Source organism: Anolis carolinensis, chromosome 6 (assembly GCF_035594765.1).
Source record: "Anolis carolinensis isolate JA03-04 chromosome 6, rAnoCar3.1.pri, whole genome shotgun sequence".
NCBI lineage: Eukaryota > Metazoa > Chordata > Lepidosauria > Squamata > Dactyloidae > Anolis > Anolis carolinensis.
The window spans coordinates 10,916,486-10,935,042 of record NC_085846.1 but is presented as its reverse complement, the minus strand read 5'-3'; the positions used below and the strand labels follow the sequence as shown (position 1 = coordinate 10,935,042).

General features: G+C 41.5%; 2 protein-coding genes across 2 annotated transcripts; both read left to right on the top strand.

The window, feature by feature from the left end:
- Positions 1 to 4,941: 4,941 nt before the first annotated feature.
- On the top strand, positions 4,942 to 6,510 carry LOC100564534 (olfactory receptor 4K3). Its single transcript, XM_003223856.4, has one exon. It carries the CDS (start codon positions 5,407 to 5,409, stop codon positions 6,508 to 6,510), a length of 1,104 nt encoding a protein of 367 aa, XP_003223904.2. The 5' UTR covers positions 4,942 to 5,406.
- Positions 6,511 to 11,035: 4,525 nt separating this feature from the next.
- Positions 11,036 to 12,681, top strand: LOC100564336 (olfactory receptor 4N2). Its single transcript, XM_003223855.4, has one exon. It carries the CDS (start codon positions 11,036 to 11,038, stop codon positions 11,987 to 11,989), a length of 954 nt encoding a protein of 317 aa, XP_003223903.2. The 3' UTR covers positions 11,990 to 12,681.
- The last annotated feature ends 5,876 nt before the right edge of the window (positions 12,682 to 18,557 follow it).

Genomic DNA, 18,557 nt, shown 5'->3' with positions numbered 1-18,557 from the left:
CTATACTCCTATAAAACCTTGGAATCCAAAGGTAGTAAATGGTTCCCATCCTTTCCATAAAGGACTAAAATATTTCTTTCAAAAAATGTTGAACTATCTTCAGTACTAGAATATAACAAATGCAAAATTGCTCATCACATTAAACTGCATGCATGTAAGTAAATAATCAGATGTCATATTTTCTTCTGAAGTTGTCAGTCACAGATACAGGTGAAATTCAGGAGAAAATGCTGTTAGAACACGTCCATACAGCCCAGAAGCCACACAATACTTCAGATTACATATCCTTAGAACATTTGAAACCTTCCCTCGCTATTGTGATATAGCTGAGTCTCCTAGCGAAGAGAAAAAGCAGAATAAAAATAAAAATAATAATAAACATAATATTAATACTAGGTCTTTCCTTATCTGGAGATCATACAGATTCCACCCCACCTATGCAGTTTTCCCCAGTGTTTCCAAAAGAAAATAAAACTTTCCAGAGTACATAAAGATCATGATGACTCTTGGGTTTTGTATTAATGCTGACAAATAGCAAATGCTGAAATTTTCCTCCTGTTTGGAAGCCTCTAAATGTCACTGTGATATTAAGGATCACAGCTTGTGTGTACATTCTCACGCCAAGTGAAAAGCATAGGTGTGTTGTAGCAACACACAACCATTGCATGCATTTTTGTTTGCATTGCATGCATAGGTCTCTTCCTGGAAAAATAATTCCTGCACGTAAGCTTACATGGCTGCTATTTTGTATTAGCAGAACGTTCTTGGGAAACCATGAGTTGAAAATGATTTGTAACAGGACCACAGCAAGAATTCAGGTCTCTGTAACTATTAGATGCTTCAGCTCCCATTGATACTGGGTTTTGGAGCACTCTCCACACAAGGAGTGGGTAACTGTAGCAAGTTGGAGACAGAAAAGTTATGTCCTGGGTTCCTTCTGGGACTACACAAATGATAAAAAATTATCAGAAATGGAAATAAAACATAACTGGAAGTTTACTTCTAGTATTATAAAATATATTAACAGTGGAGCTTACTCGTAAGGTAAATTGTTAAAGGCTTTCAAGAGAAGCAATTTGGAGAATGGCAAGGAAACCAGAAATCTAAGGTATCTGAAGGGGTCAATGGACACAAAACCAGCCTTGAGTGTTTGCCTGATCTTATGTAAAAACCAAAAAGATGTCACCACTAGCTACACCTTTGCAAAAGCAATCCCTCTCTGAACAAAACTTTCCAAGAAAACCCATGATAAGTTCACCATAGGTCCTCACTTGAAGACAAACAACAACATCTTATGGAGGCAATCATTGGGTCATCCTGAACTATCAACATCCATTTGACAAGCTTTAATGCCTTAAAACAGTACACCCTGATCACTCTAGAAATATGACAGCATAAAATTAAGGTACAGTATATGTTGGGAACTTCTCTGGATCAACCTCATGGAATTAAGACTCTGGTAGCTTTCAGTTTTACTCCGGGCTGCCATCCATAAGCCATCTGAAAGGGCTCAGGACACACACAAGTTGACATCACATTCAGCATTAAGCTACAGACCTTTCTTTATAGTTCTAGTATTCCTGTAAATGTGGAAAAATCAGAGACTGAGGCCTATAGACTGACACAAACCAAGTGTCCATCCAGTTCACTAACTAGAAGAAGTATGGAGTACATCACTTAAGCTCCCAATAGTTAGTAATGAACACGCATGGCAGGACAGTAATGCTGATTAATTGCCAGTCTCTTATATTCTTGGGATAATTCATACTATTCAGAGCAGAGCAAAGGGTTCATTATGTTACATTATTTCAAGACAAGGTGCATTGACTGCATTCTTTCCACCTTCCCAAGTCCTTGAAGACATTCAGTTACACCACTTTCTGGGGAGGGACCTGATTTGCAAATAATAGACACTTTAAAAAAGTGTGGAATGCCTTTGGAAATTGTTTGAAAAAAGCAACAGGTCTAAAAATGCTACAATTAAGATGTTGACCAGGGCTAGATATCCTCCATAACTAGTTTTTTTGAAACTGTTCATTAGCTACTAGCTCAGGCATGGGCAAACTTAGGCTCTCAAGGTGTTTTGGACTTGAACTCCCACAATTCCTAACAACCTACTGGCTATTAGGAATTGTGGCAGTTGAAGTCCAAAACACCCGGAGGGCCTAAGTTTGCCCATGCCTGTATTAGATGGACAAATTGAAGCAAGTTCAGAGAAACACAACAAGGATGATGAGAGATATGGAAAACAAAATAGGTAAGATATTTATTTATTTATTTACAGTGTTTATTTATTTATTATTTACTGTATATATATACTGCTTTTCTCACCCCAGAGGGGACCCAAAGCAGTTTACAACACAATAATGGCAAAATTCAATGCCTAACATACATATAAAACCAAAACATAAAATCTGAACAAAAACATATACTGTAACTATATTGGAGGAGTTGGCTTGCTGAGCTCAGCAGAGACGAGACTGACGGCTGCCATAACTGCAAGCCTGTTCTCCGCTATTTCAGAGAATGGAAGCAGGTCAAATGGTTTTAAGTTACAGGAAGGAGGATTTCAATAAAGCATTAGAAGGAATATCTTGAGAGTAAGAGTGAACCATCAGTGAGTGGTGTGTCTTTCTTGAATAAAATGAGCCTAGCCCACTATCTGCAATGCTGCATTGAGCAGGGGATGGACTCAATGGCCCATGAAGTTCTTTCCAACTCTGTAATTCTATGATTCTATGCTGAATCTACAGTCCTGCAGTTCTTCTGTCAGGTATTTTTTTACAATTAAGGCCTCAGGTTGAGTGGACTGCCTCAGAGGGCGGTGGATCCTCCTTCTTTAATGAGAGGTTGAACTTGAATCCCAATCGAACACTCTAACTCAGTGGTTCTCAACCGCTGGATCCCCAGTTGTTTTGGCCTTCAACTCCCAGAAATCCTAAGAGCTGGTAAACTGGCTGGGGTTTCTGGGAGTTGTAGGCCAAAACACCTGGGAACCCACAGGTTGAGAATCAATGCTCTAACCTCTACACACACACATTACACTATGTAACACTATTTTTGTTCCTGAGTTATAAATGTCATTTCATAATTGATTCTATCATAAAAACATGGGGAAAGTTTATTAATCTGCAAAAACTTTGTTTTTGCTGGACATCCTGCAGCACATTTTGCTATAGTTTTTCATTGAATATCTCCTAGAGTCTCAACCATTTCAACATAGTTTGTGGAAGCCACAAAAACAAAGTTTCTGGAGTATTTATTTATTTACTGTATTTATATTCCGCCCTTCTCACCCCGAAGGGGATTCAGGACGGATCACATTATGTACGTATAGGGCAAACATTCAATGCCCATAAACACATCGAACTGAGACAGAGACGACAGACAGACGCAGAGGCAATTTAACCTTCTCCTGAGGAGATGTTCAATTCTGGCCACAGGGGGGAGCAGGTGCTTCATCATCCGCTCTGATGGCACTTCCTCATTCCAACGTTGTAAATTAGTTAAACTTGCCTCCCCACTATTATAAGTGGTACCTTATTTCCTACTTGATAGATGCAACTATCTTTCGGGTTGCTAGGTCAGCAACGAGCAGGGGCTATATTTTATTTTTAATTGATGGGTGCTCACCCCGCCACAGGCTGGCCTTGAACTCATGACCTCATGGTCAGAGTGATTTATTGCAGCAGCTGTTTACCAGCCTGCGCCACAACTACTTTCCAAGAAAGGACTGCACAATTAAATAGGAAATAACACTTTCAAACCAGAAACATAACATTTTAAAAATTTTATTACGTAGTGTTAACAGCAGAAAAACTGGGTTGCTGTGAGTTTTCCAGGCTGTATGGCCATGTTCCAGAAGCATTCTCTCCACTTGCCTAGTTTCCAACAGACCTCACAACCTCTGAGGATGCCTGCCATAGATGTAGGCAAAACATCAGGAGAGAATGCTTCTGGAACATGGCGGCCATACAGCCCGGAAAACTCAAAGCAACCCAGTGATTCCGGTCATGAAAGCCTTTGACAACAAACAGAAAAACTGTTATCACTCTGGAACCCAGATGTATCTCTCGGTCTCCTTTCCCACCCCACTCTCTCTGGCATTATTTCTCTTAATGGGGACCCTTGAGAGTTACAGGGAAGAAGTGTCTCTGTCTTAACTCTCAAGGCTCCCTTCTTGCTCTGGATGCTTCCAAAGGGCACATGCCTTCGGGACTAGAAGCCATAAGTGAAAGCAGGAGGGGGAAAGAGAAAAGATTTTTTTTCAGCCGATGTGAGAGAGAGTTTACAAGGCTGCATAGGATCTTGAGAGTCCCCAGTTCAAGCCACCCACAGAGCCATCAAGCTGTCTACCCGACACAGGCTTCGTGACCAGTTCATTTTGCTCTGACTTTGCTCTTTCTCCATTTGCTATTCCCTCACTCATGCTTTCCTCTGAACACGGATGATACATCTTCGACCTGCTTCTCAGAGGCAATGCCAGAAGAAGTTCCTCCAGAAATCTTCAAGAAGCTTATGGTGGAATTTCCTGGTAGGTGAGAATTTGGAAACAATTGAAGGTAATCCCCTCCTCACCCAAACCCAAACTGGATATAAGATAAGACAAACTCACTTTTCACAGATACAACCTTATATTGTTTTTTAAAAGACTGGTCTTGTGAAAAGTAAGACAGCTTGCAGACACTTCAAAAAGTTTTCAGATCAGTCCTAGTATTTGGTAGAAGGAGGCATGATCTCATTTGGCAAATTTTGGCAGTCATAAAAGGAGGGAATTATATAGTTAGCAATCTACTCTTGTTCCATTTTAACTATCCAGGACAGAGAGATTGGCTTCTAGAATTTTTCTCTCCCACCCAAATCCCAAATCTGTTTCACCCTTCTAGTAGCTTCGTGTTAGTAATGCTAGGTTTAATTTCTTTTGTTGTGACATGCCTTCAGGTCAAGTTTGACCTATGGTGACACTTTCTAAGGATTTTCTTGCCAAGTTTTATTAAGAGAAGGTTTCTCTTATGCTAAGAAAATGTGATTTGTCCAAGGTCAGCCAGCAGGTTTGCATAACTGTGTTGGGATTCAAATCCTGTTCTCTTGGAATTCACTCAAACCATGATGCCATGCTGGCTTTGCTGGGGGTATATCTACACTGTAAAATTAATGCAGTTTGGCACCACATTAATGATATGGCTCAATGTTATAGAATAATGGAAATTGTAGTTTGGTGAGGCAACAGCACTCTTGAGCAGAGAAGGCTAAAGACCTTGTAAAACTACCACTCCCATTATTCCATAACACTGAGTTGTGCTATTTAAAAGAGTTTCAAACTGCATTAGTTCTACGCTGTGATGGAAGTATCTCATTGCTGTCTTTCTCTCTTCCCTCTTGCCTCACTTAATAGATAGGAAGTGAATGGCGTGGGAAAACAAGACTGAACCCAATGACTTTATCCTGCTGGGTTTCTCTCAATTCTGGGAAGTTCAACTTGTGTTATTTATCATCTTTCTCCTCCTCTACATGGCCACTCTCTTCAGCAATATCCTTGTTCTCCTGGCAATCTTTCAGGAGCCTCGGCTTTCCCATTCACCCATGTTTTTCCTGCTGGGCCACTTGGCTTTCCTGGACCTTGGCATATCCTCATTTGCAATGCCCAGGGCTCTTGTGGACTTCCTCACCCAACATCAAGTCATCTCCTTCCAAGGTTGCATGGCACAGCTCTTCTTCCTCCATTTATTTGGTGGCAGTGAAATGATCCTGCTGATGTTCATGGCTTATGACCGCTATGTAGCCATTTGCCATCCTCTCCATTATGCCTCACGCATGAGCAGGCATCACTGCATAGGGTTTGTCCTCATTGCCTGGTCTTTCGGGCTCCTCCATACCAGTGTCCAATTAGGCTTTGCCGTGAACATACCTTTCTGCGGATCCAATCATGTGGACAGCTTCTTCTGTGATATGCCTTTGCTCATCAAGTTGGCTTGCATGGACACGTATCTTCTGGAGGTCATGATGGCAGCCAACAACGGCATCCTAACCCTGGTGAGTTTGGCTGCCTTGCTTCTCTCCTACGGGCTTATTCTCTACACAATCTGCTCCCGGGGCACTCCTGGGGGGACCTCCAAAGCCATCTCCACGTGCACTTCCCACCTCATTGTGGTCTCCATGTATTTTGGACCCATTATGTTTATTTACCTCCAGCCCAATATCCATTCCCTTTTTGATAAAGTGCTTTCTGTCTTCTATACATCCGTCACCCCTTTCATGAACCCTACGGTGTATGCTTTGAAGAACAAGGAGATGAAAGCTGCCATGAGGAAGTTGTTGACAAAACGTTCTGGAGTGTTTTCTACTCAGATTGTCACCATTCAGCCAGGAGGGCTATTTTGTTGGAAACCTAACAAGAAGACTCTTCCCTTGAAGGCCAGCCTTAATCCAATGTCACTTACAAGATCTGTAGTGGCAAGAGTGGAGAAGGGGTTTATAGAGCCAAGAGACAGACTGGGAACAAACAACTAAGACTATTGTTTGATAAATAAACAGTGTGAGTTCAAGATTCAGAATAAGGAACATGGAAACTGGATGGTCGCTAAGGCTCTTTGCCTCAACTAAGTTTGTTTGTGTGCCATTCTTGTTGATTGAGTCCAGGTTACCTGAAAGATCCTTATACTAGTCGGAAAGACTGTATTTCCTGCTTGATTTGTAATAGCCTTGCAAGTTTAATAGACACCTCTGGTGAGGACACATGAAGAGAGCCTCCTCAGTGGCTGCCCTCTAATGTTGCTAAATGTCCTTTATTATACAGGATGTCTCCATTTGTGGGTTGGGAAGCATTTTCTTTGATATAGATTGATGACCTCATCATATTGACCAAAATCGGTAGCATACACCGGTTCCTCTCCATTTGCCCCATAGAGCCCGCCCATGACGTAGAGCTACTTTGGGTAGGGCTGTATGGAGCAAAAGGAGAGGAACTGTCTGGCATATGCCACCACTGCAGCAACACGGGAAGCTTTCTGTGCTGCATGAGCAACAATGGGGGGAAGCCAGGAGGCGGATGCTTCTCCCCATGGGATGGGGTTAGGGGTAAATCAAGCGATACGGGGCATGGGTGATGGGTTTCCTTCGCTGGGCATTGCCGGATTCGCCATGATTTGTGCCGATTCTGGCATCAAATGTGAAGAGGTCCTGAATGTGATGTCAAAAAAAATTCCTGTATTTTGAGGTGCAACTCCTTCATAAAGATAAAAATGTACTGTATGTATCATTTAATTTATGAATGTGTGCAATGTGTTGATTTTACAAATAAACAACCCCCATATTCATGGGACCAGTGCCTGAAGTTTCATTTATCCACATCTGACCAATATGTCCTCACATTTCCAAAATAATAATGTATGAATTGTACATTGAATAATATGTTCCAGCAGTTGTTCTATTTAGTCACAATTCTGACATCATTGCCATAATTGTAACTCACCCCTAAACCTACAAACAAACAGCTGCTTGGGGAGAATGAGGTCCAATCTGCCCGTGATCAGAGCATGGGTGCATGATGTTTCTTTTCAGGCTTGCAGTTGCTGGGCAAGGAAAATGTACTTAAGTAAAAGGATTCCAGACTGTATTTTCCTATCTGAGCCTGCCAAAATATTTACATCTTCAAGGGAGGATTTTGCCCCACCACTTTATTGGACATACAGTAGAGTCTCACTTATCCAACATTCTGGGTTATCCAACGCATTTTTGTAGTCAAGTGTTTTCAAAACATCATGATATTTTGGTGCTAAATTCGTAAATACAGTAATTACTACATAGCATTACTGCGTATTGAACTACTTTTTCCGTGAAATTTGTTGTATAACATGATGTTTTGGTTCTTAATTTGTAAAATCATAACCTAATTTGATGTTTAATAGGCTTTTCCTTCATCTCTCCTTATTATCCAACATATTCGCTTATCCAACGTTCTGCCGGCTCATTTACGTTGGATAAGCGAGACTACTGTATGTGAGGTGGCGTTTTTGGTGTCTGCTCCCAGGCGATGAGAAATTAGCCTGCTCCATTTCTTCTGTCTTTCCATTAGTAGGCAAGAACCTTTTGATCCAGGCCTTTGACTATTAATTGATTGTTACCATTACAAAGGGCTTTTTAAAGGAGGTTATATACGAGTAGACCTTAAATATCCACATGGATGCTGAAGTCCCTTTATATAGAATAGTTTCATCACCCTTGCAGATACCCAAATCTACGGATGCTCAAGTCCCATTATATGCAATGGCTTAAGGATGTTTGTGGATACCAATATTCAGGGATGCTCAAGTCTTCTTAAAGACAACAACATAGCAAAATGGCGTCCCTTATAAAAATGGCAAAATCAAGGTTATTTATTTCGTGTCAAAAGCATTGTACAACAAATACATTTCAAATAATGGAGATAAAAAAAAGAAAAGAAAAGAAATCACAAGCAACTAAATAGTTTTGGACCAAAAGCGGGCAACAGCAACCGCATTGTCTGTAGCTTTAAACAACTCCTCCTCCGTGCATGAGGCAGGGCATTGTGGGCAAGCATACATATGCTGAGTTGTTTGTTCAGCTCCACAGTCACACAAGGTGGAGGATTCCTCCAGGTAGTGCCACCTTGCCAGGTTGTCTTTTGATCTGCCCACTCCACTTCAAGGTGAGCTTTTGGGATTCTTTTTAAATATTTTCAAGCCATGGAGGGTTGAACCTGGGAGGGCCCACTGTATTTTGATCTTCATTGTGATGCTGTAAATGACACAGGGCTTAGGAGTGTCGTGAAATGTGACATCTCAAGCAAGGTAATCAAATCAGCAAGGCAGAAACTGACCTATCTCCAGTCTCTCTCATACAGAATCAATCCATGTCTTTCCAAAGCTTTAGGTGGTCAGTCCCAGTAAGCCAAGCAAGAGTGCACAGGGGAAAGACATTATAAGTCAGACTTCCATCCTTCCCTAGGTCACCCCCCAGAGTATGCAGCCATCACTTGTGAACTTTTTAACAAGCTCTCTTGGGTGCTTAACTGGAATTGCATCCAGAGTAACACTACATTGATCCCCACATCATGCACCCAGATGTTATGTAGCATTGTGTTGAAAGAGCTCAGCCTTAGACAAGCTGTAGGTGCCTCCTCTTACCCATCAAGGCACTGAACGGTGAGTTATTTCAAATTCTTAAACTATTGTCTTCCTATTGCTTTGTTACTTATTTTAATTTCAGATTCCCCTACCTAAGCATTTGAAGTCTCTCAAATGTAGTTCCAAGTACAGATTGAGTATCCCTTATCTGAAATGCTTGGGACCAGAAGTGTTTTGGATTTCAGATTTTGGAATACTTGTATGTCCATATACACACATAATGAGATAGCTTGGAGATAGGACCGAGGACTAACCATAAAATTCATTTGTGTTTTATGGACATTTTACGGACATAGCTTGAAGGTAATTTCATACAACATTCTGTAGAAAAAGCAAAGTTTGGGTCCATTGAACCATAAGAACACAAAGTTATCGCTATCTCAGCCACCCATGTGGGCAATTTCAGATTATGAAGTATTGCTGATAGACAGATCTATTTATCTCTAAATTTCAGGATTAAAAATAAGTAACATCCAACTTGGGTTTCAGCCCAAGCTTTTCTAATACAATGGACCATCACTTATTGTCCTGAATTTCCAAGCTGATGTTCTGCTGGATTTTACTTTTGAACAACTACTTAGGGTGGTTCCAGACATTCTTTAATGCGGGTTCAATCGGGTTTAAGTCCAAACAGCACCCACAGCTGGAAAGACCCGGGTTTTCTGAAAGACCTGGGTCTTTCCAGCTATCAAATTATTTTGGAACAAAGCAGGGTTTCCCTGCTTTGTCCTGAAGGAATTCGTTTTTACCTGAGGCATCATTTGGATGTCCCACGTAAAAATGTGGGCGCTTGCGTGTTTTAGGGACTGTCTAGATGCACTCTTAAAGACCTTCACAATCCATGTTGTATATTGATGAAGAAATACCTTACTATTTTGCAGAGGTGCACATGAATGAGGAAATTTATTATGTATCATAACATAAATGGAATATATTATAAACATTATTGGGTGTGTGAATCACAAACTTTTAAAAAGCATTATGTGAACAGCAATATACAAATCGGTGTCTTATTTTCATTGTACCTAAAAAATGAGATCTTATGTGTAATAAAATAGTGACTGTGCCTACATGTTGGTTGATTTGCTTTTATCAAGGGAGATTTCCCAGTGTCACAAATGCCCCACTGAGTCCTCTCCACCCCCAAATAATACATTGACAGAATCCTTCAGCTTCCAATGCATGCAATAAGCAATCATCCTTTGTATTTTCCAACTGCAGTATAACATTTGCTCAATAACCTAATGCAAATAAAATTAGATTTATGAAAGCCAAATCTTTAGAAGCTCAATAAGGAAAAAGATATGCCCATTTATCTCTAAAATGGATTCAGATCATTGAGTGTTTTTGGCATATACGGATCATGGCTCCTGATTATATAGTTCACAACCGCTGCAACAGAATGGTGCAATTAAACTGTCTTTAAATGGAGGTGCTGAAAGAGACTGAGAAAGCTTAGAGAAGAACCATGAGCAGATCTATGTAGAAAAAGAGCAATACACTCTCAATTTTGGTATTAAATGAATTCCTGGATGGGCCATAGGTACAGGGACACTCTACTTCTCCAATCTAAAGCAATGCCCTTAGTGGTTCAATACACAAATTATAAAGCTATAGTGCTTTGTCAGGGCAGTCCCCAGACCAAAAGAGAGTCTAAAACCCTTTGCTCACAAGGAAAATAATGGGGGAAAGTCCCTGCAAAATCCTAAACATTAGGTCTGAACTGTTAGTCCCGCTGATTCAATAATCCTACTACGTTTGGGACTAATAACTGGGTTTAAGCTGATCAAACACACTCGTGGCATACTAGAATGCTCCAACCAAGATGACAACTTAAAACATTGCCATGATCTACTTTCCTCTTTCCTCTTTGTGTTTCCAGCAAAGAGATGCCATTCCAAGGAAATCATTCCATGGTGCAAGAGTTTGTCCTGCTGGGTCTCTCCCAAGTCAGGGAGGTCCAGATCTTCCTCTTCTTCCTCTTCCTCCTCTTCTACTCACTGATCCTGCCAGGAAACATCTTGATCATTGTGACCATTTCGAATGACCCCCATTTAAGTGCACCCATGTACTTCTTCTTGGCCAGCTTGGCTTTCTTGGATATCTGCTACTGCTCCGTCACACCTCCTAAGATGCTGTCTGACTTCTTCTCCAGCCACAAGACTATTTCTTATCAGGGATGCTTGGCCCAGATCTTCTTCCTCCATTGGCTAGGAGGCTCTGAGATCATGCTTCTCGTTGCCATGGCCATCGATCGCTACATCGCTATTTGTCATCCCTTGCGTTATTCCCGCCTAATCACCCAAGTTGCATGCAGCCTTTTGGTCCTGGCTTCTTGCTTCCTAGGGTTCGTGCACTCCATTATCCAGATTGCCCTTCTCATGCCTCTCCCTTTCTGTGGACCCAATGAACTGGACAACTTCTTCTGTGACATCATCCAGATCATCAATCTGGCTTGCACTGACACATACACTCTGACATACATCATGTTCTTCAACAGCGGCCTCTCTATTGTGATGTGTTTCATCCTCCTGCTCATTTCCTATGCGATCCTTTTGGTTAAGGTGAGGATGGGAACTGGTCAGGGGAAGAACAAGGCTGCCTCCACATGTGTTACCCATATCATCATTGTCTTTGTAATGTTTGGCCCTGCCATCTACATCTACTGCCGACCCTTCCAGGATTTCTCCCTTGACAAAGTGGTGGCTGTTTTCCATACAGTGGTCTTCCCTTTAATGAATCCCATGATCTACACAATGAGTAACAAGGAAATAAAACGGGCTGTTGTGAAGATGTTGGGCAAACACTGCCATTGCGGATATATAATGAAGGGGAGCCAGTAGTAAAGGTTTATGAAGAAGAAAGTTGGCCTCTAGGGTAAGTCTAGGGTAAATATTAAAATGTGTTAGATTGAAGATGGAGCCAACTTATTTTTGCTGCTTCACAAACTAGGACATAGAACAATGGATTCAAACTACAGGAAAGGATATTTCACCCCAACATTAGGAACAAGCTCCTTATAATAAGATCTGTGATTCTTTCACATGTTTCATGGTTAGCTTCATTTCCTCTGCTGGTCAAAATGAAGTCCAGCAAGAGCAAAGTGAGAAGTTTTGGAAAATGGAAATCTCCATAACCTTTTGGAGATGTTATGATCTTTGGAAAGGCATGACCTTGTCAGAAGTCACAACATTTTGACAAGATATGCCAATGCACAAAACACACATATATAGCAGAGCTTCAGAAGTGTTCTTTTAGTTGCTCAAAAACATCTACTCTCCCTTAAAATATATTTGCCTTTAAATCATGCTCTCAAGAGGCAAAAATAAGAAGACTTCTTTAAAAGTAACACAGTTGGTTTACTCACAAACTTCATGTATTCAGCATTCAGGTATTTTACATATCAATCCAGTTACAGATAGGATTTGAAGTAGTTTCTCTGTGCAGGTAACACAGGGCATCTTTCTTATAATCAACAGTCCAAAGTCTGAAGCATCTATCTGCTCTGAAAGTCTAATAAAGTCTCTGTAGTCTGTTTCAAAATTCTAAATTGTACTGTTCTAACTTCTAAATTGTACTGTTTCTACTGAACTTCTAAATTGTACTGTTTCTACTGAAGTCTCTACATTGAAAGTCTCATGGTTTCTGCACAGCATTCTGTTCCTACTGGTGTCTGAAAGCATACATCAGTTTCTACTGAAGTCTAAGCATACTGTTCCCACTGGTGTCTGGGAAAAATAACAGTTTCTAAAATAGAGTCTGAGTTCTGAACAATCCCAGATCTGGTCATGTGGTCTGCAACCCATCCCACAACACAGAGTTAAGGAAACTGCATACCAATACACACATATACACTAGTAAGCAATCTGAATTATATACATAACAATAACTAATGGAAGCTTGAAGAAGATTTCCAACAAGAAGATTGCCTCCACCTACATCACCCACCTCACTATCTTCATCATGTTTGTATCTGCCAAATGCATTTACTTCTATCACTTCAAGGTCTTTGTACTGAACAAGATGGTAGCCATCTTCCACATTATGGTCTTCTCTATGAAATGAAAATTTTCACACAGATCATGGTTCTATGGAAGCCAGCATAGTTTTAGTGTCAACTATGGAGACCAGTGGTTGATTCCCCATGTAGCAATGGAAACCCACTGGGTGACTTTGGTTAAGTCACACACTCTTAGCCCTACAAACCCAGCTATGATAGGTTTGCCTTAGAGTCACCACAATTTGGGAATGACTTGAAGGCACACAAAAAGCAAAGATGGCCTCAAAGTACAAAATCTGGGGCAGAAAGTAATCTGCAAGAATAAAGATGGAGAAAGGAACTTCACTTGCATGAAGTCTCTAATTTCATTGCACAATGAAAAACCCAACTCAGAAATGTGCAAGAGGACATTGTTATAAAAGAAACCCAGGATGGGAATCATGCTATCCACCAGTGTGATGCTAGATTGTACGTTCCATCAGCCCTCACTCAAATAGCTAAGAGGGAGTAATGCTGGGAGCTGTGATCCAAATAATTTCAGCTCCAAATATAAACATTTTAAAAATCCTAAACATTTATTTGGAAATCAGTCTAACTGTGTTTTGTGGTTTGTTCCCAGTGGTGTGGGTTTCCACAGATAAGTGGGATTTAAATCTATTTCTCCAGAGGCTTAGTTCAATAGTTAAACCACTAAACTACACTGGATCGCAACAGCAATTGATTATTTGAAAAACTATAGATGATATGGAGCCCCTGGTGGTGCAGCAGATTAAACTAGTGAGGTGCTGAACTTGCTGATCGAAAGGTTGGTGGTTTGAATCTGGGGAGTGGAGTGAGCTCCCGCTATTAGCCCCAGCTTCTGTCAATTTAGCAGTTAAAAAACATGCAAATGTGAGTAGATCAATAGGTACCGCTCCAGCGGGAAAGTAACAGCGCTCCATGCGGTCATGCCGGCCACATGACCTTGGAGGTGTCTAGGGACAATGCCAGCTCTTCGGCTTAGAAAGGGAGATGAGCACCAACCCCCATAGTCGGACAGGAAAACCTTCATCTTACTATAAAAGGTAAAGGTTTCCCCTGATGTTAAGTCCAGTTATGTCTGACTCTGGGGGTTGGTGCTCATCTCCATTTCTAAGCCGAAGAGCTGGCGTTGTCCATAGACACCTCCAAGGTCATGTGGCCGGCATGACTGCATGGAGCGCCGTTACTTTCGCGCCGGAGCAGTACCTATTGATCTACTTACATTGGCATGTTTTCGAACTGCTAGGTTGGCAGAAGTTGGAGCAAGAGTGGGCTCTCACGCTGCTCCCGGGATTTGAACCAGGGACCTTTCGGTCTGCAAATTCAGCAGCTCAGTGTTTTAACACACTTCGCCATCGGGGCTCCTTTTTCATCTTACTATAGATATTAGATAATATAGCAGGTTGTGGGCACCAGAGGGCAGCAAGCTACAAATCATAACAGCAACAGGCACTTTGCTGGGACTAACCCACATCCCTTGTTTTGCTTATGGAAAAGAATATACGGTGTTCTATATTAATTTATGTGAAAGTGGATTCCAATAAACTCCATGGGATTATTTCTGAGTATTCATGTAAATAAGACTGTGGTGCCGTTTGTTCTGCCAAACTCCTCTAAGTGGTACCCATAAGCTGAACCTCCTTGAGCAATATGACTAGGAGAAACAGGAGGGGCTTTGCAGGGGCTGAGTTGCTAAAAGCAATTGCCTCTGCCCCACACATGTTGAAAATGGTAACTTGATAATTCACGTTGTTGACTCCGAGCATGACCCTAGCATGTCCTAGCATCTTGTCTCCAACAATGGCAACCAGTGTTGGCTCGCATGGCTTGTGTCCATAGCTGCTATTCAGTGGAACACCTTACTTCACAAAGCTCTGGCAAAGAAATGCCTTTTAACAAAGTTTTTAAATACCAGTCCCCTTTTCTTCATCATGCTTGAGCTGAGAAAGAGTGGGATTGTACTCTAGTTTGTTTTTTTTTATCATGTCAGAAGCAAATTGAGAACATACTGCAAGTCACTTCTGGTGTAAGAGAATCTGCCGTCTTCAAAGACGTTGCCCAGGAGATGCCTGGATGTGTTACCATCCGTGAGGAGCTTCACTCATGTTCCTACATGGGAAGCTAGAGTTGACAGGTGGGAGCTCACCCCGTCTCGCAGATTCGAACTGCCAACCTTCAGGTCAGCAGTACAGCCAGCACAAGGGTTTAGTGCATTGCGCAACTGCAGCTCTGTAATCTAGTTAATCCTACTATAGTAAAATCTATATCTCCGGAAATATAATTCCGGACAGTCATATCTGGAAATGACACCCAAAATATTTCTATTCGAGTGACAAAACTGGATTCATTCTGAAAGAAGTGGCCTCATGTCCACACGCAGCAGGGATGGGTATTTTTCAAGGATTCCCTGGCTCCAGTTTCTCTTGTAGGGCAGCCAAGGTGACTCCCTGAGCTGCAACCTGAGCTTCTTGCTATAACCTCAGCCCCTGCGCCTCCACCGTCCCAAACGGTCCCTTGCTCCCTGTTTAGCAGAATGCAGCAGGCCTAAGATAGATCAGAGTGGGTCAAAGGAGGACAAGCTGAGATAAAAACATGGAGATGGGATCCACCCCAGACGTGCCTCTGGACGTTGGAGCTTTAGAGCCAGTTATGCTCCAGGGTGACAACATCTTCACCCAGTCCAGGTGATATTAATGGGCAAGGCTTTTTTTTTCTGTGTCAGGAGCAACCTGAGTCGCTTCTGGTGTGAGAGAATTGGCCGTCTGCAAGGACGTTACCCAGGGGACACCCGGATGTTTTGATGTTTTTACCATCCTTGTGGGAGGCTTCTCTCATGTCCCCGCATGGAGCTGGAGCTGATAGAGGGAGATCATCCATGCTCTCCCCAGGTGGGATTCGAACCTGGCAGCCTTCAGGTCAGCAACCCAACCTTCAAGTCACAAGGCGTCAATCCACTACGCCACCAGGGGCGTAGTGAAATGGAACTCTACAGCAAATATAAGTCTAATCAACACTGCAATTTCAGCTGGGAAAACCCATGTATGAAAGCCTATTCCAACTATTTTATTATAACCTTCCACAATGGAGTGTCCTCTTTCTTGGATGGCCTATAATACCCATCATACTTTGTGGTGCAGCGGATGAAACTGCTGCGCTGCTGAACTTGCTGACCAAAAGGTCAGCAGTTCGAGTCCAGGGAGCAGGGTGAGCTCCTGCTGTTAGCCCCAGCTACCGGCTGTTGGGAATTGTGGGAGTTGAAGTCCAAAACACCTGGAGGGCTGAAGTTTGCCCATGCCTCATCTATAGGTCTGCATTGCCATATACAATAGCTTGAAACTTCATTATATGGCAATACAGGATCAGGCAATGTACTGTGAAGAGAAGGAAACAAAATGTATTTACATTTCAGAACTATCTCAAAGGCAAATATTTGTCTTTCCCTCAATGTATCACTCCAAGAAGGAGGTTGGATATCTGATTTCTCTCACATGTGCATTTAAAAAACCCATAAATAGTAGACAAGGGAGCCAGAGAATCCTCCCTTTTAATGTGCTCCTTCTTGTAGGGAGATATTTTTTATGCTGTAAATATGTGGTTTTCAAGAGAGGGCTCTGCAACACCATTTACCAGAACACAGAGGCTGGCTTTTGGTGTTAAGGATGGAGTAAGAGAGATTTGGGAATCAGGCCAGGCCAGGAACTGCAGTGATGGCTATAACATTATATTCTAGCCTGCCATAAAGTGATGCCCATGAAACACGTGAAAGCCACATGATCCCATTGCACACAGGAAATATGCACGATGGGAGTTGTAATTCACTATATCTCAACATACAAATAAATTATATCGCTCTGCAAGGCATAACTCCTATTGAATTTCCTACCAAGAGGACCTTTTTACAGGACAGCAAAGGTCAGGAGATGCAGATCTCATAAAATCTTGCCCCAATTCCCCAGCACAAGTACAGGAAATATATGTTTACTCCCTGCAGTTCAGCTGGATGAAAGGTGACCAAACCAGTTAGCTATGAATATACTGGTAAGTGCTATGGTTGGAAAGAGACAAATGCATCTGTCCCCTGGACAAAACCCAACAGGAAAAACCAGTCATGCTGGTTATAGTAACCAAAGTCCAACTGTTGAGTCATTTTTGTTACCACAGTCCTCCATCCACCCATCCAAAGAGCAAACCGATTGGTAGGACAACATGTGCACATGTGCCTTCAAAATTATCTGTTGACTTTTTGCATCCTAAAAAACATTTCATTGGGTTTTCTTACGCAAGGAATACTCAGAGGTATTCCTTGCTTAAGAAAATACTCACATATTGCTTAGCTTCCAAGGTCAGACAGGTTCTAGTGCCTTTAGGATATTTAAGTTCCTGTGTGAATGATAACAATAATAATATCTGAGCATGAACAGGATGTTATTCCATATGTCACGAATGCATATGGCCCTCAAGGTTGTTATTGTGACTCCAAGGAGTTGCAAACACAAAGTTTAATTGTCAAATTATTTATATATATATATATATATATATATATATATATATATATATATATATCTCATAACTACCTGTGCCAGGCCACTCGTTGCTGTGGCGAAGTCTGGTGGTATGGGAAATAAAGTATTGAGGAATTGGTGGTAGTTAAGGTAAAGGGTAAAGGTTTTACCTTACATTAAGTCCATTATAAATGGGTTATATAGCTGTGTGGAAGGGCCTTGAGTCTACACTGCCATATAATCCAGTTAAAATCAAATAATTTGTACCTTATAGGCAGTGTGGAAGAGGCCTAAGTGAGGCCTGTCCCCTGGGCTGAGTGGGTTGCTAGGAAACCAAGTGGGCGGAGCTTAGCCTTTTAACTGGCAGCAATTGGATAAAAACAATTCTTCCTCTCCCTCTAATTAGGACTGTATTTTTCTTTTCTTTTTGTTGTATGAACATAGAGGCATGGATGACGGGTTGTGCTACCAAATTTAGTGTTTCTGGGATGTGTAGTTTTGTTGTTTTGTCCTAGGCCGAAATTTCATTACCCTTTTATATATATAGATGTTTTGCCTGCAGATGATCAGTAGTGCTTCCAAGGCTTTACATGTTGCTAAATGGCCATTTCGTCATTCGGAAAAGGTATCATCCATGTATATCACAGACTGCAAAGACAAATGAATGGATCAGACAGTAACTGAAGCCTTAACTCATCCTAGATATCAAGAAAACTAAGGCTATCTTACTTTAGTCATGTTGTGAGATGACACAACTTTTTAGGAAGCAATAATAGTCAGTTAAGTAAAAAACAATGGAAAAAGACAAAGACTGTACAACAATAAATTGACTCAAACAAAGAAGGTATAAGCTTCATGTTTATATACCTTCCAATTATACCATTTTGC

Bases quoted from the DNA above. Each gene is read 5' to 3' on its own strand.
- LOC100564534 (XM_003223856.4), top strand. From the start codon at position 5,407: ATGGCGTGGGAAAACAAGACTGAACCCAATGACTTTATCCTGCTGGGT.
- LOC100564336 (XM_003223855.4), top strand. From the start codon at position 11,036: ATGCCATTCCAAGGAAATCATTCCATGGTGCAAGAGTTTGTCCTGCTG.